Source organism: Mus caroli, unplaced genomic scaffold (assembly GCF_978045245.1).
Source record: "Mus caroli unplaced genomic scaffold, Mus_caroli_1 scaffold_8, whole genome shotgun sequence".
In the NCBI taxonomy this organism is placed as follows: Eukaryota; Metazoa; Chordata; class Mammalia; order Rodentia; family Muridae; genus Mus; species Mus caroli.
This window is the reverse complement of record NW_028227263.1, coordinates 1,951,015-1,973,613: the sequence shown is the minus strand read 5'-3', so window position 1 is coordinate 1,973,613 and position 22,599 is coordinate 1,951,015. Positions and strand designations below refer to the sequence as shown.

The 22,599-nt window shown below is 48.9% G+C and overlaps 1 protein-coding gene across 3 annotated transcripts in view; it reads left to right on the top strand.

Annotated features, from left to right (window-relative positions):
* Positions 1-22,599, top strand: part of Kcnq1 (potassium voltage-gated channel subfamily Q member 1) — a 318,171-nt gene that overhangs the window by 267,848 nt on the left and 27,724 nt on the right. The window contains exon 16 of one of the 3 annotated variants that reach the window (XM_085841141.1): positions 14,286-14,323. The exons of the other annotated variants lie outside the window; for them this stretch is intronic. Coding sequence (XP_085697267.1) covers positions 14,286-14,306 — 21 coding nt within the window. The 3' untranslated portion in view covers positions 14,307-14,323. The remainder of the gene's footprint in view (positions 1-14,285; positions 14,324-22,599) is intronic. 3 annotated transcript variants of the gene reach the window in all.

Here is a 22,599-nt window from a genome sequence, read left to right as displayed (position 1 = left end):
CCCTCTGTTCCCAGGCAGCCAGGAGCCACAAGTCAGGTCTGGAGCATAAAGAGACATCTGTGTAGGCATCGAGGTGGCCAGCTGCCGGCTGCCCGCACAGAGATGCTATATCCAGCCCATCCGACGTCCCATCAGACCACTGGCACCCACCCTCAAGGGGTGGGGCTTCTGAGAAAGGTGTGAGGTCCTGGCCTAGGGCCTAGGTAGCCTATGTCACTGGGTCACTCTTGGCTGCCTGTGTGGGAATAGTGAGAGGCCCACAGCTACAGTGGGAGGAAGGGGGTCAGCCTACCAGCACCATGTAGGACATGTCTGGGTGTGCCCAGCAAGCCCACAGACTTGGTTTACATGTCTATGACAACCCCCCTGGCTACAATGGACCACCTCCAACAACCCAGGTGGACAGGTACCTCCTGATCATGTGGGGTGTTTCTTCCTCAGAGCCCACAGAACCCTTTAAAATGCAGCCTTTCTAGCCAAGACAGAGGGGCAGAGGGCCCAGGGAAGCACGCAGGAAACCTCTGCGCACTGCATGAACTCATTCAGTTGGCCGGTCACCTCGCACCCACTGATACCAGCCCCATAGCCAGTGCTACCACTTAGAGTAGAGTGGGCTGGCTCTTGTCCTTGGAACACACAGTCCATTGGCAGAGGAGGTGACACCCATAGTGACCTGTAATTACATATTTCCCATGGTGGAGAGGAGAAAGTATTGAAACAGGGTTTCCCTGGTCAGGAAGTCAGGAGCCAGAAGCCAAAAAGAAGAGGGCCAGGTGGAAGGCCAGATAGGCCAGGGACGTATCTTGTGAGCAGCCTGTACTAAGGTCCTGGGGTGTAAAGGCTGTGCTCCTCTAAGTCAAAGAAAACAGCAAGATAGAACCTAGCCAACAAGGGATAAACTGGCCAGCTATGTCCCAGGAGAGTTCTCAGGGGAGACCCCAGAGAACTATGAGGGGCTGCGATGGGGTTAGGTGGACCAGTCCCACAGACTGCTGGCCCCTTCTGAGACTGGATAGGCAGATAGAGGATAGAGAGTATCAAGAGCCCCAAGCCTTGGACCTCCGATGTCTGGAGCTTAGGTAGAAAGGAATGAAGAGTCAGTGCAAGGTAGAGAGGCAAGAAGGGTACAAAGCCATAGCTAAGGCCTAAGAAACAGGCTTTACCTGCTCCTCAGAGGGGCAGGAAGAGGAGGTTGGCCCTGCCTCAGGCTGGTGCTCCCAAGTCCAATCCAGAGCTGAACTCGGGGCTTACTCCAAGGAAAGGGTGAACCAGGTTTGTGAGAATCTAAAGGGAACAGAATCCAGACATCAGGTTTCCAGAGCAAATGGCTCTGGGACTCACTGTTCCTAGGTAGAAGACCAATGAGAAATAAAGCAGGCTCATCTCCCAGTAGTGATTGGACCATAGAAGGAAGGCCAGGTGACCAGTGGCCGCCACAGCTCTTCTATCCCCCCCCCTTTTCAACCCCACTCTTTGTGGTGGGTAGAGAGTCAAGAAAGTGTATGGAATACATATAAGGCATGACCCCAGGGCCTCTGATGCAAGGTCAGTGGGGAGAAGGGCAAGGAGGGACCCAGGACACCTCTTGGTAAGGATCATCCACTTTCCCCTTTGTACCTATAACCCTGCATACATCCACAAACCCCAGGCACCCACAGTCAATATGCATACTTCAATGGCTGTAGTAGAGAAAGATGTGACCCAAATCCAGTGCCAATTCAGAATCCCCTGCCTTGATAATAGCTGAGGGCATAGGCAGCCCTTCTCCCCCAGGCCTTGCTTTCCCTACCTTTCCTCCTTGCTACTTGGGTGTGCTAAGGATGACGTGTGCTACCTACAGCTAGGGCATAATGGCTGAGTTCACAGAGTGGGCCCTGTTCCCCTCCTGTGCTTCAGGTCCTCCTGTGGTCTTCTGTCCCTGACAAGGCCCCTGGTGGGCCACGCTATCCATCTCAGTTTTCCTCTTTGTTAATCTCTCCTCTTGTTGTGACAAAGTTCTCAGCAGAAGCAGCTTAAGGGAATCGTTTATTTTGGCTCACGGTTTGAAGAGATGGAGTCTAGCATGACTGCAGGAGTCTGAAGCAGCTAGTCACAGAGCATCCACAATTAGGGCACAGAGAGGTGAATGCGGGGGCTCAGCTCGCTGCTTCATTTTTATTCAGTCCAAGACTCCAGCCCATGGGCTAGGACTGTCCACATTCAGGGTGGGTCTCCCCTCAAACATTCTGGAGACACTGTCACAGATGCACACAGAGGTGTTTCCAAATCCCATCAAATTGACAGTCAGAAATAACTATCACATACTTGTTGCCCTAAAATTGGAATCATGGACCTGAATCATCCCCTGGGCACTATGACCCAGGATGTCACCCAATTGTCACCAGTTGTCACCCAGTTATAGAACAAGTCCAGAAGTAACAGCGACTTACAGGTGCCAGCAAGCACCCATCCCCCAGTTTAACCTGGCTCCCAGCCTGATGAGAAAGAAGAAGAAAACTAACATAATCTTCCTACTCTCCACCCACCAGGGTTCACCAAGGTTTCGTAATGATCCCCAGAACACACTATTTGACCCTAATTCTGCAGGATTCAAATATTCAATTGTTACAATGACTTTATCATTCAAGCCTCAGAAACTACCCAGTGCTCACAGCCATGAGCAGGAGAAAATATTCCTCTGCTATATAGTGGCAATGCACCCATCTTCTGTCAGTTGGTGAAGAAGCCCATGAGCCTCTAGTCCTATCCTCTCTCCCAGCTTCCTTCCCCAGTGACAGGGTGGGTAGGGAAGGGAGGCTAGATAGAGTCCCAGGGCAATAAGCCTCTGCTGTCTCAGGTCCTTGAGCTACAACAGAGCATCCAGTCCTGTGCTGTTCTGAGTGCCTTCATAAACACAAAGGCTCTACAATCCTCATCCCAAGAAGTGACTGACACTCATGAAGCCATAGCTTTCTGGCTCAGCATGGTCTGTTGTACCTTGCACTGAAATGCAAACGTAGATGCTAAGATACAGGTGATGGCTCAAGTACTACCTAAAGCTATTATTCTTTCACCATAGAAGACCAGCATAGCCATGGTGGCCACAGCCTGGAAGAGGCTTTTCTCATGATGAATAGCCAGGCCAAGTTCATGTTGGCTCTTAGGTCCCTGTTCTTCCTCAAAAGCTTGATGGAACAGAGATCCATCTCTGGCTCTGAACTAAAAGTGCAAGATGGTGGGACACAGCCCACTGATTGCCCCCCATCCTCTCCCAGGTGTTCCCAGCCCCTCTGCCTCTTGGGCTTTTGAACTAGCACCTGGCAAGGCCAAAGCCAATCCTCCTCCATCCTGGCTTGCTCATTAATGTATATACTAACAAAGGGCAATGTCTTCACTCAGCCTGGTCTGGTGTCCTCTTTGCCAGCCTCTCAGGATGCATGCTCTCCACCTCAGAGCTGGATCCTGCAATAATATTATCCCACTGAAGCACAAGCTGGGAAGCCAGGGAGGTGCCATGGACTTCACTCACAGGAAGAGCAAGACTATAGGCCCTTCTTCCCTGTAGTGGCTGCTGAGGTCCTTCCTTGCCCTCACATGAGCCCCCATTGCTGTGCATGTCGCCACCTGACAGATGTGGCAGTGACAAAACGATGGGGCCGGGAAACGTTGGCCCTTCGGTGCCGATGAAGGCAGCCTTTATCCCAGCCGTAAATGGTTTCTGTGTGGAGTGGAACTGCGCCTGTCCCGGGCCTAACCCCTCAAGGGCCGGAGAGGCGAAATTGGATCCGTGGGGAGAGATTTTACAGCATAGGGGCTGGTGGCAAGTGGTGGCAGACCGTCCCCACGGGGCCACAATGGGGCATTGTTCCCAGCCTCACCTGGGCTGTCTCCAGCATCCCAGGATTTACGAGGTTCAGCCGCAGCCTCAGGCCGGCTGCTCTGGGCCGACTGGGGGGTAGGGAGGTTGCAGTAAGGAAGAGGACAGTGCCCAGCCCCCAGCCCTCTAGTGACAGCCAGCCAGGGACAGGCCATAACGTGTCTGCAGACCACAGCGGGCCACTCCATGAATGGGCCCTCTTTCTCCCATAGCCCCACAGTGCCCAGGAGGGCTGGGAAGCAAAAGGCTGAGCCAGTTCCTTCAGCCCACCTTCTCAGGGCTCCTGCCTTACAGAGGTCTGGGCCAAGCCTTCTAGACCCCCAAGGATTTCCCTAACACCCATGTCCACACAGGCAGAACCTCTTCCAAGCTGCCCACCATGGTCCACCCTGACTTAGGAGTCTGTAGGACTTCCTATAAGCATCCTTCCCTCCATGTCTGTTCTCTGTCTTTATGAAGGGTACACATGGCCCTTGGCACTAGTAGCCTGGCCCAACTCCTTTCTCTGAGTGCAGCTTCCTGTGTGCCTGCAGAAATTTCTTACAGCCTCTCACCCTTGCTCATACTGCCCCTTCCTCCCAGCAGGCCTGCTTCACCTAGCCTCCAGCCCCCAGCCATAGGGCCCGTTCTTAGCAGGCAGCTGGTCTCCTGTGGATGCACCTTCCAGTCATTTTGCATGGTGTGGGCTGATGGAGATCAGGGATGACCTACAGAGTGCCCTGGGGGCAAACAGAACTCTCGACAAGCATCTCAGTCCCCCTTGCCCCACAGTCATGGGACAGCACTAGGTCAGAGTTAGGATATATCTCCTGCCTGAAAGCGACCTCTTCTCCCCCTCAATGTCCCCACCTACAGTCCCCAGCCTTGGCCAGTATGCAGTGTGTGCAGAGGGGCAGACCATCATACCTGGCTTCCCTGCTACCCTGATCTTCTTAGATCCCTTCTTTGTAGATAATAATAGAGAGAGTGCATTGCGGGAGGTCCATCCCCCTGCTTGTCACCATCTCATGGTCCACAACCCAACCTGGGAACACACCCTGGAAATCACCACCAGTTTGAGAGTCATTCTCCCCAAAGTCTTCCTCGGGGTACCTGGCTGTCTGCATGGGTTCCCTTACTAGGTTCACCCTAAAAATAGCCACACAGAGGTTTGTGGTGGCCATGGACCTTTTTAGACCAATTCATTGCTAAGGACAAAATTATGCTTGAGTTCCCTGAAAAAAAAAAAGTGGCCACTCTCCTCATTAACATAATTGCAAACAGAACGAATCTTTCTTGATTTCATGTAAACAATGGATTGAAATGGTTTGTAATCCTTGCAGGTATCAAATTAAGTTCTTACTTATGGTCTGGAAATTAATTACCCTTGCAGGGAGATAAATGTGAAAACTGTGTAATTTTGACAAGAAAATGAAGCAGCTATTGGGGAAAATGTAACTTAATCGTTGCAGAGAAAATTGTTTGTAAATTGGCCGCGTTGTTTGAACTCTCGCCTCTATGCTGTGGGCAGGGTTGATTTGTGTGCGCCCCTTTGCCTAATTTGGGACAGGAGAAGGGGTCGAAGATGGCAGAAACAAGGCAGGAAAGGGAGGGGTGTTGAGAGAAGGTACCATGTGCAGAAGGTATGAGCAGCAGCAAACTGGGTACAGGTGATCAGACAACGTGTACCCAACAGAGGACATCTAAAATCTACAGAGACAGAAGAGCAAAGACCCTGGGACAGGTGGGACAGAAAGAAAGCCAGCACCTCTGCATTCAAGTGAGAGAGAAGAGCTGTGCAAGGAACCCTGCTCTTAATGATGGCAATGGAGCTCTGCCTGGGGAGGGGAGGCTGTCCTGACTGGGCCTGGAGGCCTGTACTCTAAAGTGGAATGATATGTGGTACATCTGTACATTTGAAAGCATTGTGTGTGTTTCTGCATGTGCGAGGATGGTGTGTGTTTATACATATGAGGTTGTGGTGTGTCTGTAAATATGAGGATGTTGCATATAATGTGCTTACACTCGTGAGGGTGGTGGGTATTTGCATATATGTAAGTGTGTGTCTGGTATGTTTGGTTGGTTGTTTCTGTGTATTATGTGGTGTGTTTGTATGTATGTAGGTGAAGGTTTGTCCTTAGGACCTGTGGTGTGGGTGAGAACCCACTCACTATGAGCTTGTGATGTGCTGTATACTGATGTTCTAAGTAAGGCTTTCTCTGGGTTTAACCGTATAATCTCCACCTCAGTCTTCTCAAGAATAGACCATCAAAGCTACAGTCAGATGCCTCATTCATTTTTGCCAAGTAGAAGTGAGTGCCTGCTTGAGAGCAGTGCTCAGGCCAGGGGCAGCGGACATGAGTATGTTTCCTGGGTCTTTGTCCTGAACTTCAAGAGTCCCACACCTGGTGATAAGTTCTGTGTTCATCTGTGTAACCCTATTTTGAAGGTGAAGAGCTGGAGCCCAGGTAGGTTAGGTCAGCTATCCAAGAGTGGCCTAAGTCTAGGGTCAGCAGAGCCATCCCATCCAGGGATGGGATCTTCAGGGTGTCCTTCCAAGAGATACTGCCCATCTGACCACTCACCTCAGACTCTGTTATACTGAGACTTACCAGGCTCTCTACTGACCCTCCACTAGCCTTTGGAATGTCTGTCTATCCACAGCAAGCCCTGGGGTTCCTTCTCTTTCTTTGAGAAAGAATCTGGTGTTTTTCTGGAGAAGAGAGGGTATCAGGGGAGGTCATGGGGCTCTCAGTGTGGGGTCTACTTTTCACACCACTGTGACAAAATGCTTTATGAAAGAGAAACTCGTGGGAATATTTTATTTTTAGCTAATGTTTAAGGAGGAGTACAGACCACTATGATGGAGGTGGGGCCAATGACGTATTGATGCCCGAGATAGCTGGCCATATTGCATCTCAAGTCAGGAATCAGGGAGCAATGAATGCTGGGACTTCTCTCACTTTTTTATTCAGTCTGGGACCTCAGCCCATGGATAGTGCTGCCCACATTTATGGTTGATCTTCCTTGTTAACTTAAACCTCTCTGGAATGTCCTCCTGGTCATGGCTTGAAGTATGTCTCTTATGTGGTCCAAATATAGCCATGTCAACAATAAAAAAAAGAATCATCAAGGCTAAATACCTGAGCACATGGCTTACCTCAGCAGGAGTCGATGCGCCCCGAGCAGGATCTGTGGCCCTCCACCCGGCACCCAAGGAAGTTCAGGACCCACTGTCTCAGTCGAGGATGTATAAGGACTGCCTAGGAATAGGAACCAGTTACAGCCCTTGCCCTTAGATTCCTGTCATCTCTTAAGCCTCTTACCTGCCTGAGAGTCACTCACTACTAACTCTCCATGAGATCACAGGCAGCCCAGCATCCTGGAAGCTTCTGTTTTCTCATCTATGAAATGTATAGGAGAGAAGCGAGCCTCCAGAGTAACCCTGCTCTGGCATGAAGAGGGGCTCTCTACCATCACTGCTACACAGGAAGTTCAGCTGAGGACCATTCTCTTCTGCCTGAGTCTCATAGACCCTTCTGAGCTTCATAGTATACTAGGTATTGGAGGATACAGCCAGCAGGAGGATGAGCCTGGCCCTGGCTTCAGAGCTATCCTTGTCTCTATCCCTGTCCTCAGCCAGTGGAACTTCCTAGATCCTGTTAGTATCAAGATCATCCCAAAGGGGACCTAGAAGATGGCATCCTTAAGTGGAAAAAAAATACCTTTATGGACCACCTCATGTATGTTAAACCCACAAGGAACCTGCCACAGCATGAACCCCCTTGGTCTTGCTACACTTTCCTTGAATTCTACTCTTTGGGGTGGGTGGCCCTCACAACCACCCTGGCTCTCAGATACCGTTACAATGCCCCAGGTTCTTCAAGACATGGATATAACACAAAGTAGCCTGGTGACAAACACCTTAAAATGCATATTCCCTGGCTACCCCTCAGGCTGCTGTTTGGGGTCACAGAGAAGTGGAGTAGCCACCACCTACTTTCAACCATCACCCTAGTATCCCAGGATCCACATCCATCCCACAGCATATCACAACAAGAAGATAGGTACATTATCCCCTGGATTCCTCAAGGCTGAGCCCACCCCCCACACACACACACACACCCCTGCCCAGCCCTAGTCTCAAGTTCTCACATAATGGAACCTTAAGCAGAAAGTAGACCCACAAGGGTTCCTGGTCCAATTGTAGCATGAGGGGTAGCCAGCTGCCCATCAGTGTGACCTCCTGTAAGACCAGAGCCTGGGAAAAGTCACCTGTGTAAAGCAGCTCTGCCAGGCAGCTATGTTCCCCTACGGAACACACTAGCAGACTAGCCTTAGCCAGAATACTGTCGCATAACTATCCCCAGTAAAGAAGCAGAGTTCTCAAATGAGGATTTCCTGAGGGGCCAAGGCAATGTGGGCACAAACAGAGTATCCTGGGCAGAGAAAAGAACTGGAAACCTTAAAGATAGGCAAGAACAGATGATGATGTCTATGGTGTAAATAAATAAATAAATAAATAAATAAGAGGTTTCCTCTGTGCTACAGAGTTCTGCAGACATCAGAGAACACATCTATGTCTCTAGGTTGTGGAGGGGGGTATTCATATAAAGCCATGGTACCCCACCTTGTTCCTACAGGTTCTGGCAAGCTGTGGGGACATAGGACTTAAGAGATGCCTGCCAGGCCTCAGGGACACATGATTAGGCCTGTACCCCTCTACCAGCCCCCTTCCTGCTGCCTGCCCCAGCCTGCCCATCCAAGCCTGCCCCCTGCGTGCCCGGAGCTACTGCTTGCCCAGACTTGCCCACAAATTCCTAGGGCCCTCTTTCTTCCCAGCATTCCCTGCTCCTCTCCCAGCCTCTCTCCTCCCCACTCATCTCCTATTCAGTCCCAGAATCTCCCACCTGCTACCCGTGAGAATCTCAGAATCAGCTCTCGTATACATGGGGTATTCAGAGCCCTACTGCAGCCATTGGCTGCGGTACCTCGGATCACCTACCCCCATCTGTCCCACTCAAACCTGCCCACAGCCTCAAGGGAAAGACAGGGCTTTGAGAGGTCAAGACCAAGGAGAATGATGAACCACTCAAGGCAGGGACAAGTGTGCCCTGAATGGAGACAGAACCTGAATCCATCTGCATCCTAAGTAGAAGTACTATGGCTGTCATTCATTCTCTATGGTGGCTGCTGGCTGATAAGTAGGTACAAGGGACAAAAATGTTTACAGGGACAAGAATAACCACCACTCAGCAGAGACAATTGGCAGCTTTCTGTTGGCTATGCAAATGCCCTGAACACATTGGCAGGCACGGATCTCCGAGAACCTCGCCGTTTGGATCGCCTGCAGTATCATTTTACAGGAGGGAAGCCGAGGCACTAATCATTTTACACCCGTGGCCCTGTGATCTGTAGATCCTGCTTATGCTGAAACTGGGACTTTAACTTTTTCCCTAAACAATCAGTGTTGTTAGGACCACACTAGTTTGTGCTATTGCTTCTCTGCCCCAGGAGTTTGTGGGCAAGTCTGGGCAAGTTTGGTGATGGTAGATGACTGATGCAAGGTGAACAGTTCCCACAGACCTTGGGCTCCTAGGGTCATAGACAGCTGCTGGGACTTTGGCACTAACTGGAACAGCCCCCTCATTATTATTCCTCCTAACTGCTTTCATCTTTCTGGGCTACTCTGTTGTCTCAGGAGCCAGCCAAGGGGCCACGGGTTGTTATGTGGATGCAGCCATGATAAGTATGTGGCTCTGCTCTGGCCTGCAGCTTCCTACCTTCATCTCACGAAGTTCCATTTCCCGGACTGTTTCCCAGATTGGCTGACTGCAGCAGGCATGCTGGCACCATTTGGGCATATTTGCCCAGCCAGCCTGAGTTGAGATCAGCCCCTGCTTTGACAAGCTATTAACAGCAGATGGACATGCCCACTGGTCTCAGAAGGTCAGGCTGAGTCTGATTGATAGCTTGGACTGACAGCTGGAAGCAGGCCTTTGTCTCTAAAGGAGAATGAGTTCACAGATGCTAGGGGCTGTCACAGAGTTCCCTCCAGCCTCGGCCTGGCTGGCAGAGCAGAGAGGCCCTCTCTGCTGACTAGGCTGTACCAGACAGCAAGCCATGATGGAGAAGGGCCATCTTTAGTATATAAAGACTCCAAATCTATGGAAACCTATAGTGAGAAGGCCCAAGATTGAAGAAATACATCTCATCCCACCTATCTACTGAAAAAGGGGCCAGAAAAACACAGTTCATGGGCTTGATCCAGCCTAACACCTGTCTTTGTAAGTAAAGTTTTATTAGAACAGAGTCACATTCACTCACAGATATGCAAGCTCTAGCAGTTGACATGTTGCAATGATAGATTTGATAGTCCTCAACTTATAGCTTGGCTGTCTGAGAATGTGAGCATGATACGTTAGTAAGAGCTGTACTCTGTGTGTGTGTGTGTGTGTGTGTGTGTGTGTGTGTGTGTGTGTGTGTTTGTGCCTGTGTGTGTGTGTGTTTGTGCCTATGTGTCTGAGCATGCACACATCTGTGTCTGTGCATTATGTGTGTGCTTATGTGTGTATGTACATGTATATATATATATGTGTGTGTGTATGTGCATATGTATATTGTATATGCATATGTATATTGTATATGCATGTGTCTAAATGTGTGTGTACATGGTCATTGTACTTTAGATTTTGAAGCTGGATCTTTTCCTGAGCTAGTTATTCAGTTCTCTCTTTAGGTGCCAGGCAGCTTCAGGAGCAGTTTCTCTTCAGTCCCCTGCCTTCCAGGGTGAACCTCAGACCCTCTAAAATATGCTGCAGCTAAGCTATGATGTCATGGGTCTGGCGGACTCGGTGCATTTCCAGCATACTTAGGCTTTCAGACTGGATCCCACCATCAAAGTAAGAGCGCTGGCCCCAGCGCTCATGTGGCCCACAACAGAGCTTCACATGTTTGCTCTGTCTGCAAAGGAACAAAAAAACACTGTGATGAAGACACTGAGGCTGCAGGGGACAGTGAGCCTAGCCTGTTTCCCATATTGCAAGGATAAAATATGTCCAAGGTACAGATCATCCTTGCCCTAACTCTGTGACCCCTGTCCAGGACTCTGTCTCCAAGCAGAGTTGCTCAGGGAGTTGTATGCAAGCAAGTTAATGGCAGTCTTGCTTATCACAGAGAGGGGTTAGAAAGAGACTCCAAGTCTTCGCTGGCCAATGGTTGGTTGTGTTACACCTAGTATGCTTGCAGGTATCCTTCAGTGACCATGAGAAATGCTTAAGTACAGAACTTTAGCAGAGAAGGCAAGTCCCACATTGACCTGTGTGTGCATACTATGGCACTTTGTAAATGGCGTCCAACTGCACATGCCATTACTTCTGTTTTACCCAATCTCCATCATGAGTGTCTTACTTTATAAACAACAAATGCGGAATAAGAAAAAGAGGAAGAAGCAAAGCAAGGTGGTCTTGGAGGCTCCTGCTGAGGACCACTCAACCTTTAGATTCAGCCACGTTTGAATTTATTGCTGTTCTCTGGATTGTCCAGGGCTACCTCAGGCTACTGTCAAAAGTGGAACCTCCCTGTTAGCAGCATGGGGAAGGGTGGATGGCTCTCAGCAGGAGACCAGCCTGCCTATGACCCTCTTGTCTGCCCCACACTTGTTGCACCAGATGAACTTGCCACTCTGCCCTTTGGCCATCAATGTTATCAACATCTAGGGACACAGCCCCTAGCTCACTCTGAGCTCACCCTTCTCAATCCATTCAGCCCTCAACTCATGTATTCCCCCAACATCTCCCTAAGTGGTATCTTCTCGCTTCCTCTTCGGAGTCTCTGATGTACCAGGGCTCTGCCCTTGATTATGCTAAGGCTCAGATCACCTACCTGTTGGCGTTCTCTTCGTCTGTACCTGTTCTGAAGCAGAGCCTGCATCTGATACCCTCGTTCTCTTGTACCTTAGAGTTGATATTCTCCCAGCATGGTGATGGCCCTAACCCTCAGGCCTCCAGTCTCTAACCAACCTGTTATAGATAGATGTACAAGGAGGAGGGGGCCTATGGTTGCAAAGCAAGGGAGGTGGCAGAGATAGGCAGGATCCCAAGTTGAATGCAGCCCTCTCTGCAGGCCCCCCAACTCCCACCCAGCTCCACAGCCCTGCCGTCACCACACAGAGCCAATGCCGAGACTCTCGGCTCCTCCCCAAGGCGCCAGAGTTTTCTTGTCACAAAATGTAGTAAATGGGACGATTAAGGGGGGCCACTTCTAAATTGCTGCTTTAACCCATTTGGAAGTCTGCTAATTATTCTCTTGAGGAAAGAAATGCAGGTTCATTATTTTAATGAGCTTTGGGCAAAATATTTCATCGAGTTTGACAAGCTGCTGCGACTCCTTCAGAAAGGGGCTCGTCTCTGAAAGGCCTCTCACCCTACTTAGAGCTAATTGGCCTGGGGTCTTCCGCCCCGGTGCTGTGTGTATGCTATTTTAATTCATTTATGAAAAGCCCCCGCTTTGATGTCCAGGACCAGATAAGGACGGGAGAGGACGGCCAGCTAACGAATAGGCCTGTACACCCGGCCAGCCGTGCGGGGCCTCCTCGGCCGCTCTGCTCTGGGCCCGAGGCCAAGGCGATGTCATGAAATAACTGTACAAACAGTCCTGCCTAAAAAATATGCTTTTGTTTCACTAATAAATCTCTCCTTGGAACATTCCCCGCAGGCCCAGGGCTCTCCTCAGCCTAGCAGCCAGCCTTCCCGCTCAATGTGTGTCCCCAGATCCACCCCAGGGACACACGCATACATGTGCATGCACACAGGCTCAGTGGCAGGCATGACACAGGCCAGGGAGTGCTCTGCCCTCCCCTCCCTCACCCGCTGCTGAGCCTCCTACTCCGGGCCATGCCCCAGCCCCCTTTTACCTCCAGCTGCCCCTCCTCCCCCTCACTTCCTCCCACTCTCTCCAGAACTCTCTCTCCCCTCTCTCCATCTATCATACTCTTTCCACAGCCCACCACTCCTGCCCACCCCATTCCTGGCCCCCTGAGACCCTCTTTTGGAAAGCAAAGCCTGAAGCCAGCAAACCTTGGTGCCTCCCATCTCTGAGGCTCTCTGCCTCCCCTTGCCTACTCTTCCTCAGTGTGACTTTCTTGTCTGGAAGCCTAAGGGATGAATGTTGGTACTGCTGGCTAGAGCACAGAGGGACCCGGGTGGTGACCCTAAGGTGACAGACTAGGCAGCTTGCCTCAGCCACCATTCTGGCTGAAATGTCACACTTGGTCCCTTCTCCATACGGTGAGATTTGCTGGCAATGTGGGTAGCTCAAGCTTAGGTACTGCTGGGGCCTGGCATCTCTCCAAGCTTCCCTACCCCCTCCTGGCTCTCTGCCCTTGTCTCAGGAGCATCCCTTCCCCATGGCCCTCCTACTAGCCACCACCCACTAGGATTCCCCCTTTCTCCCCACCCCCTCACCTGCCCCTGATCTAGTTCCACATCTTGAGGCCCCATCTGTCCTCATCCCATGCCCCTGCCTCAGTGCAGCCCCTAACAGTGGCTGGAACAGAGTTACAGAAAGGACGGCCAAGTTTGGAGCCCCCATGAGTCCCTTGGCATCTCAATTCCCTCATCTAGAAGAAGATAAGAACACTTCCTCCAGGCTCATGGGCTACATTACCTGGAACCTTCCCTGCTGAGCACCTGGCCCAGTGCCCGGCACGTGGCAAGTGGAAGCACCTGCTTCCGCCTCCTCTTATGGGCACCACTACGGGCACTGTCAGGCTTGGTTCTCCCCGCCCACTGCCAAGTACCACACTGAGGCTAGAGGCTGGCTGCTTGGGCATTGAGGGAGAATCCCAGGCTGCCCATGGTCAACTCCTTCCACAGTCCCCACAGTGCCACAGTCCCCACTGAAGCCCCTGCTATGTCCCAGACAGCAAACAGTGTTGGAGGTGCTGCAGGGACAGGACAGAGCTCCTGGCACTACGAAGCGGCCCCTGGTCGAAAATACACCACGTAATTACAGACTGGGAAAATTACCATGCAGAGACAGAGCAGGGCACTGTGCCGGGAGGAGCCAGGGTGGTCAGGGAAGACCTCTGAGGGAGGGGCGTCCAAAAACAGTGTGCGGAGGTGCTATTAATAGGCCTCAGTGCAAAGCCAGAGAAGAAAGCAAAAGAGGACACAGATCTTCACAGGTAACTGTTACTCATGTCAAAAGTAGAGGGGGATGGGTGATTGACAGACACATACATACATACATACATACATACATACGTGAATGATAGATAAATGGATACTTAGATGATGGTAATAAAAATAGAGTTTTGATAGTTGATAGATGATATATGGAGATTTTGTTCTTTCAAATTCTAGCAGTAGAGCAAGGTCTTAATAAAAAAAAAAAAGTGAAGATTCTCGTGATCCTCTCTTTTTCCTAAATATGGTCCTTGTTTTTCCAGAAAGATCCATCTTCACCATGAAAGAAGCAGCATTTCTGGTAATTCTCCACATATGGCACAGAAAATAATGCATAGTCAGACAGGTGAATGGATGGATAGATGCATGTGTAAAGAGCTGGAGGATTGAGAGGTGAATGGGTGGATGACAGGTATGTGAAAAGGTGGGTGAATGAGCATGTGCATGTGTGAGGGTGTGGTTGACTGAGTGAGAAGACAGGCTGAAGAATGGGTGGGTGGGTGGATGGATGGATGGATGGTGAGGAGGCAGTTGACTAAGTGAGAAGACAGGCTGAAGGATGAATAGATGGATGGGTGCATGGATAAATAGATGGGTGGGTGGATAAATGGATGAATGGATCAGTGTGCAGATGGATTGGTGGAGGAATGAGTGGGTATATAGGATGAATGGTAAAGGAGATGGATGGATAGATGGGAAGAGAGATGGATAGATGGATGAGTGGGTGGATGAGTTGATGAATGAATGCATATGTGCATAAGTACAAAGATGGATGAAGGAATAAAGGACAGAGCAGGTGGACAGATGGACAGATGGATATATGAGGTATAGATAAAGGGACACATACCATCAAGAACTATCTTAGGCTTGGTTTTATAACTTTTGAATCAATTTTTTAAAAAGAAAATTAGAAGTGAAGTGGAAGAAATGATGAGTTCACATAAACATATCTTTATCCACAGAAAAATGTCACTCTCAGGTTATGAGGGAAAACTGTAAGATGTGGGAAATGGGACTCACTGTGGGGTTGCAGTCTTAGCCTTCCATGATAGCCAGCTCTACTGTGGCCAAAGGCTATCCTCCTCTCCTCAGTTCTGAGGCCCTGTTTCTCATTGCCATCTCTCTCAGTTCTATGCAAAGCTGGAGGCAGGCTCAAGTTCATCACAATCCACTGAACAGATGTATTCCCTTCGGTTCTTTGTGTTTGGGGGTGTTTGTTTGTTTTAGGGGGTTGTGACTTTTGGTATGTACATGTATGTGTCTGTCTGATTGTGCATGTATGTGCATGTTCATGGAGTGGCTTATGTGTATTTGTGGGTATGCATGTATATATGCATGTGTTTAGGGAGGCCATATGACAACTTGGATATCATTCCTTGGCAGCTTAGTTTTTGAGACAGGGTCTCTTATTGGTCTGGAATGCACCAAAAAGGCTAGGCTAGCTAGCCAGCAAACCATAGGGATCCTCCTGTCTCCTCCTAGCCAGTGTTGGAGTAACAGCTGCATGCCATCATTCCCTATTGTGTTCACACAGGTACTGGGAATAAAACTCAGGGCCTCATACTTTCACAGCAAGCACTTTACATATCGTTGTCTCCCCAATTTTTACTTTGGTTTTGACTTAACTCCTAATGGGACAGAGTTCTTCCTCAATGACCCTTCCAAAAGACCCCTTAGTTCTTGCCTGCTGCCCACTGTCCACTCCCTTCACTCTTTCGGCTTACTATTTTAATTGTCAGGGTGTCCAGACTGATGTCTCTTTCTCAAACTCCCTTTGTCCATAATCTCCCAGACCTCTTCTTTCTTGCTTTAATTAGCGTTTATTTTCTCCAGAGACATCCTAATCAACAACCCTTAGTTTGGGAGTACAGCTGCTTGGATCTTACCTCCTACTCTTGTCTTCCTGAGGAAATTTCAAGTACCTTTCTAATAAGTATATGAAAGAACACTGTTCTGTACTCTGGGACCAGAAAACATCTTCATTACATTGGCATGCCCTAGTAATAGCTTAGCTGGGTATAGAATTTCAAATAGGAGTGGATTTTCCTTCAGAACTTTAAACACCTGGTCCTGTGGTCATGTAACATCCAGTATTGGCAGTTAGAAGTCTTATTCACACACCTTCTAACCTGTCTCTTCTTTCCTTTTTCCTGGAAATTTTCAGTAGCTATACTGTCATCTTGGGTGTCTGAATTTCCTAGCCAAAATATTCTGTGAGTAATTTTAACCACAGGTTTCTCTGAATATTTGGTGAATCCTCAAGTTCTAAAAAAATTCCTTTTATTATTTATGATTATTTCCTTTACACAATTATTTCTGATGTGTCTTTCTAGACAGCCTTTTGACTGTGTTAAAGACATTTCTAATGAGTCTTTCATGCCCTTCCTAATTTCCTTTCTATGTTCTGGTGTTCTGTTTATATAAGCACTTTACCTACATCTGTCTTCTTAGCCCTTACTTTGGTCTTATCTCCTATTCTTGACACCCTGTAACATGTCCTGCCCTTTAACATTCACCATGGCCTACAGGGCCAAGCAGCTCCTAGGCCTTTCTGGAGATTCCAAATATGGCTTACATGTCAACAGACCTTCTGTGTCTGCTTAGGCCACCTGTCCTTGCCCTCTTCTAGTGTTACAAAGTATTTTCTTGGGGCCTGCATGGAGTCAGACCATGCCATCTATCATTTAGGGAACAACAGTGATGGAAATGCCAGTCATTACACTGAGGCATCCCGACATCAGACCAGTGAGACTGATCCCAGAAGACTGCCTCATTGGCAGAAAAGTTAGGATAGAGATTGGTGTGTTTATACAGAGTAAGACCCTACCCCAGTGGAGTAGAGAGGCAGCCACTGTCGAGATCTCTGCCTAACTTAGCAAGAATCTGGCACAGAGAATACATAGCTTTGGATGTTTCCCTGCTTTTAAATTATTGTGGGAGGAGTGGTCATAAGTTCTATGGTTCGCTAAGTTGCCATTTGAGGTCCAGTCTTAAGCAATAGTCAGTTTTGCTGAGTAACAAACACCGGATTTCCTATTGTTTATATTTGTTCAGGTGTCTACTGCCTGCTGTGGGTATCCCAGACTCTGTTCAGCAGCTGTTGGGCTGGGTCTCTTTATTGCCTTGGGCCAATAGGGAAGCAAAAACACATTATCAAGTTAACCCCCAGTGGCCTTTGTAACCTCTCTCCAGATATTCCTAAACTAGGTTTCTTAGGTGAGCTTAGCTGTGCTGTGTTCCTGACAAGTGGCAGACTTTAATCAGGGGAAGTTTTCTGGGCCTCAATGTCATCTGAAATAGATGTGATATACTGCCTAAGTTCCCTCCCAGCAACAATTCTGAGGACAAGCAGAGTGACAATCAGATGTATCACATGAGTCTAGACTTGGGATCCCTAGATGTTACCACTCTACCAGTTGGATGGCCTTAAAACCCAGGATGCTCAGAGCCCAGCAGTGGCTCAGACCCACCCCAGGACACCCACTCAACACTATGAGAGCCCCACCTTTACATTATACTGGTGTCTGCTGGCCCTTAGCTGGACCATCACAGCCCCTCTAAGCCACTGCCTCCTTCAGAAAGCACCCAGGCATTCTACCCCTTACATCAGACCCCAGCCTCTAGAAATGATCTTCATGTTCTCTCACACACACTCTGGTTCCAGAGCTGGAAACGCTGCTCTAAAATGTGTCTGAATGGTAATGTCATGTATTGACTCACACAGTTGAAAAGCCACAAAGGTGACAGCTTCAGGAGTAGTGAGATCCAGAAGCAAGCACCATAGCTCCATGACTTGTCTCTGGCCTCGGTGGTCTCTGTGTGGTGGCCAATGACTCTTAGTCCCAGATTTACAACCTTGAAGGTCACAACTACAACTTCCCTATATTCCCAGAAAAAAATACCACCAGCAGACATTCACTAGCCAGCTTGAGCCACAAGCCCAGTACCTACTTATGATTGGCAGACAGCTGTACTCTGTACCTGCCTCAGAGTCGTGTACCTAGCCTGAAGCTTGGGCAACCTAAGGAAAAGGGTCACCCAAAAGAAGAGGTTCTGCTAGCTCTAGAGGACTGAAGGAGTGGCAGTGGCCATGGTGGGTACTACAGAGAATGCTGACCGTCCTGTCACCATCCCACATAGAAGCAGTAATTCTAGACAGGCACAGCTCCACTGCTGTAATAATATAACCCAAACATGGCAGCCAATGAAGGACAGCTACCTCCCATGATAAGCATTTGAAGTCCAAGGTGCAGCTTCCTCTCTCCCTACCTCCCTCCTGGTGACAGGGCTCTTTTTACAATACCACCCCTTACAGTGCACCCGACTAAATCATAGGTGTGGGGAGATATGCTCGAACCTCTGTTCTGCTCAGTCTTCCTGTTCTTCCCACCATGGACTCTGCCAGGGCCAGAAGGGCATTTCCGGCAGTCAGGAACGGCATGTACAGAGAGACAGAGTTCTTCCCTATCCCAAGGGGCACCCCGGCTTCCACTCTCCCCCCCACATTCCTGGCTTCATGCAGCAGCCAGAAGGATGTCTAAAACATAAACCAGACCCACGGCACTCCCGCTCATGGCCTGTCGGCCTCCCTCCTCCCTGGAAGGCAATTCCAATGCAGCCCCACCCCTGGCCAGTCTCCCTAGCAGCACCTTCCTGGAGCTCCTCTCATCCCTGGGCCCCTGTGGGAACAGCAACCCTGACGTCAAGCTGCAACAGCTTCATAAAGGCACTTTGACCCCTTCCTGGTATGTTGTCTCTCCAATGCCTTGGGTTCCTGATCCCAGCACCAGTCTTTTAACTCACCATCCCTGTGCTTGGCCAGGCGGGTTCTGCTTCCCCACTAGAACAGAAGCCATTCCTGTTACAGTCCTGTGCCTGCACAGAACCAGACACATAAAACAAGCCAGAGAAACGGTGTAAGCTCTTGTCTTCCCCTATTACAGCAGAATCATCTGCCTAGGATGAGGACCAGCCCTGGGAATGGGCAATAAGCCACAGCACCTAACTGTGAATCAGCTCGTGCCTACAGTGACTTGGGAAGAGTAGACACAAAGAAGAGGTCTGTGTCATGTCCAAATACATAGTGGTAACAGTGGTCAATTTGACTCTTGGTGGCCTAAGTCATGTGTCTGTACACATCTCCATTCAAGGAACACTGGATCTCATGTTTGTAATGCTTCCTTCTCCAACAAACCTGACCACTTGTTAAACTAGCTCTCTCAGAAATGTTCCAACTTACCCACTTCCACAGTCCCATGCCTAGTCACCTAGTCTTGAAGATAACCTATCCCTGTCTCCATAGTTCCATTTGATCTAGACCCATCACCACATGAGTGTATGCCCTTTTGATAGGAACATGAGATCAAGAGACAAGAGAAAGCACAGAAAGAGAACTTGCATCTTGATTGGTCTTGATCTATTTTTAGATGGTGACAAGCTGTCACTCCAAGACCAGTGACTGTATCATCCACACCATTTGATCTTGTCATTGCTGCAAGATACACAGGAAACAGAAGCAGTGGAAAGAATTGAGGCAGGCATACAGCCTGATGGGGAGAACTAGATGAGAGGACTGATGGATGAGATAACAAATGAGAGGAAAAGGATGAATAAAGTAAGATAGTGTGGGCGAATGGATATTTTGATGGATGATTGATAGATAGATAGATAGATAGATAGATAGATAGATAGATAGATAGATAATTAAGTGAATGGATAGATAGATGAATAGAAAATGGGTGACAGATAATGGAAGAATGAATGGATGGATGATGGCTAGATGTATAGATGGATGATGGATGGATGGATGTTAATGTATGGGTCAGTAGATGAGTATGTGTATAGATGAATAGATGATGGTGGACACCTAAATGGGTAATGAGTTGGTCAATGAATAGATAGACAACAATGATAGATAGATGGATAGATAAATGAGTGCTTGACAGAAAATAGGATGAATGAGTACCTGGAGATATATTAGTGGGTGGTAATGGTTGGATGAAAGGATAGATAGGCGGTAGAAGGGGGTAGGTGGATGGGTGGGTGGGTGGATAATAGGTGAATGGATAGATGGATCTGTGAATGGATGACAAATGCATAGATGAGTTTGTAAGGCAGAAAAGAAGTGGGAGTCACTACATTGAAAGGACAGAAGAAGCAAGTTTGGAGGAGTAGTGATAACTTCAAGCAAGGGTTCTACTCTTTGGAACATGTGGACCCCAAGTCCTCACTGCCGGCACCCTTTCTTTGTTCCATCAGCCTCTGGTTATCATTTTACTATACTGCCAAGGCCGAAGTCATGGACCATTTCCCTTCTAAGCTCCTCCTTGCATATGAGAAGATGCTTATAAAGCCAACCACCTCCCTCTGTTTCCCTGGCTCAGTGCTCCTTGGGCCTAGTGTGGGGTTTGGTGAGCAAGAGCCCATGTAAAACTCCAGCAGGGCCTATCCAGTGCCAGCTGACTACAAACCCAGGTTTTCCTCACCTTAGCCTCATAGACCTTGGGAAGGATGATGTCATAGCAACACTTCCCCACACACCTCTCAGGCATTGGAGAAAATCTTGTTGGTGCTGTCTGTACCAACTCCTTCTTATCCCACATTAGTCAACTTTCTGTTTCTATAACAGAATTCTTGAGGGGAAAAAATAACTCAAAAGGAAGAAAGAGTTGTTTTGGCTTGTGGTTTGGGAGGCTTCAGTGGGCAATGACTTGGTGCTGTGGTTTGTGGGCTGCAATAAGGCACAGTATCATGATGGTAGGAGCCTCTGGTAGAGGCAAGGTTATTCCCCTGTAGTAGCCAGAGAACAGAGAACAAAGGCAAGGGGATAGGGACAAGATCTAGCCTCCAAGGACCCACTCCCTTCTCCTGGATCCCACCTCATCAGTGCCCAGTACCTCCTGTCAGTACACTAAAATCAGGATCTGTCTATGGGTTTCTCTATCTGCAAGTCCATCACTTCCTCCAAACCCCACATCTTTAACAGATGAACCTTTGGAGAACATTTCAGACCCAAACCATACTAAGATCAATGAAGGACCAAAGCTTGCTATGGCTTAAACCTTAAACCTGGATAGCCAGCCATCTCCAGGACCCTGGAGCCTGGCTACTCAGGAGGTGCGAATCCAGCTAGCATTCTCTTTTGTTGTTGTTGTTGTTTATTTGTTTTGTTTTGTTTTGTTTTGTTTTTCAAAACAGGCTTTTTCTGTATAGCCCTGGCTGTCCTGGAGCTTACTTTGTAGACCAGGCTGGCTTCAAACTCAGAAATCCGCCTGCCTCTACCTCCCGAGTGCTGGGATTAAAGGCGTGTGCCACCATGCCCGGCCACTAGCATTCTCTTTAGAGGCCTACACATGGAACAACTAGACCCCTAGGTTCAAGGATAAGCTGCCTCTGGATTTGTGTAAGGCAGCCTGAAGTCCTACGGGTGGTTCTGGATTCAGTGGCCCTTCAGCAGGAGCCTTGCTTTCTGTAGACCATACCCCCAGACCTACCTCAGGCTCCCACCCTTGTTCCCCTTATGGAGTCTCTAGTAGTATGAACAGGGTTGCCAACACCCAGATGATGGAAGCTTGGGACACCTATGTTAGAAGCACCATGGTGACTCAATTACCAGCTGGCAAACAGAAAGCCCAAAGGTAAAGGTCCCTGTACTGACCTTACCCATGAAGTACCGGATAGAACTCTTCCACCCCTCCCTTCACACACCCCAAGTCCCTGGCTTTAATCCCCTATCCTACCCCAGACAAACTGTACAAGGGTCCCCAGGCTATGTCCAACAGCTGCATGTGCCTCTGAGTCACCATACTTGCTAGGGTGAAGGGGCCAGGCAACCTGGAAAGCAGACCAACTGGATGCATTCTTTGGTAGGCAGGTTCTACCCTAACATATACACAGCCCTGGGCAATAGGGCCATGAGACAGAGAAGAACATCTGGTGTGGGGATTTGCAGGAAGTTGAGCTCCTAATGAAAGGAGTAAGAACCAGGAATACGTGGCCCTCCACTAGCTGGGGTTAGGGTAATGAGGTTCAAAACCACAGAATATAGAAAGCTCCCAGGAGGAAGCCCTTGTGTCAAAGATTCATAGTTGGAATCAAAGAGTAGGCAGCCTGACGACTCAGGTGGGAAGGGAGATCCCAAAGGCAGAGGTTACAAAGTAGAGAAACACTAAGTGCTGGAGACACAACCTCCCATCTCCAGACAGACCATGTCTGGAGAATGTCTCCATGGTTCATGACAAAATGAAGGCTGCTTTTACCCACTGGTCCAAACACCCAGCCCTCTGTGTATTTGCCCCCAAGTAGGAACCAGCTTCATGGAGCCTCATAATGGTTAAAAACTGACCATAGACTGCCTGTCATGGTGAAGGGACAAGAAGCCCCATCATAGTAAAAAGTAGCTAATAGGGGCACTATGGAGTCAAGTCCTTGACATGAGGCATAGCTATGATGGACTAAGAAGCAAAAAAATGTTGTCTGTCATCTATTTCTGGAACATTCCAGCATGTTCCCTTCTCTTCCTTTGACTTGCCCTGAGGTGCTGCTCTCCACCGACACCCCCCAGCTTGTGACCCCAGA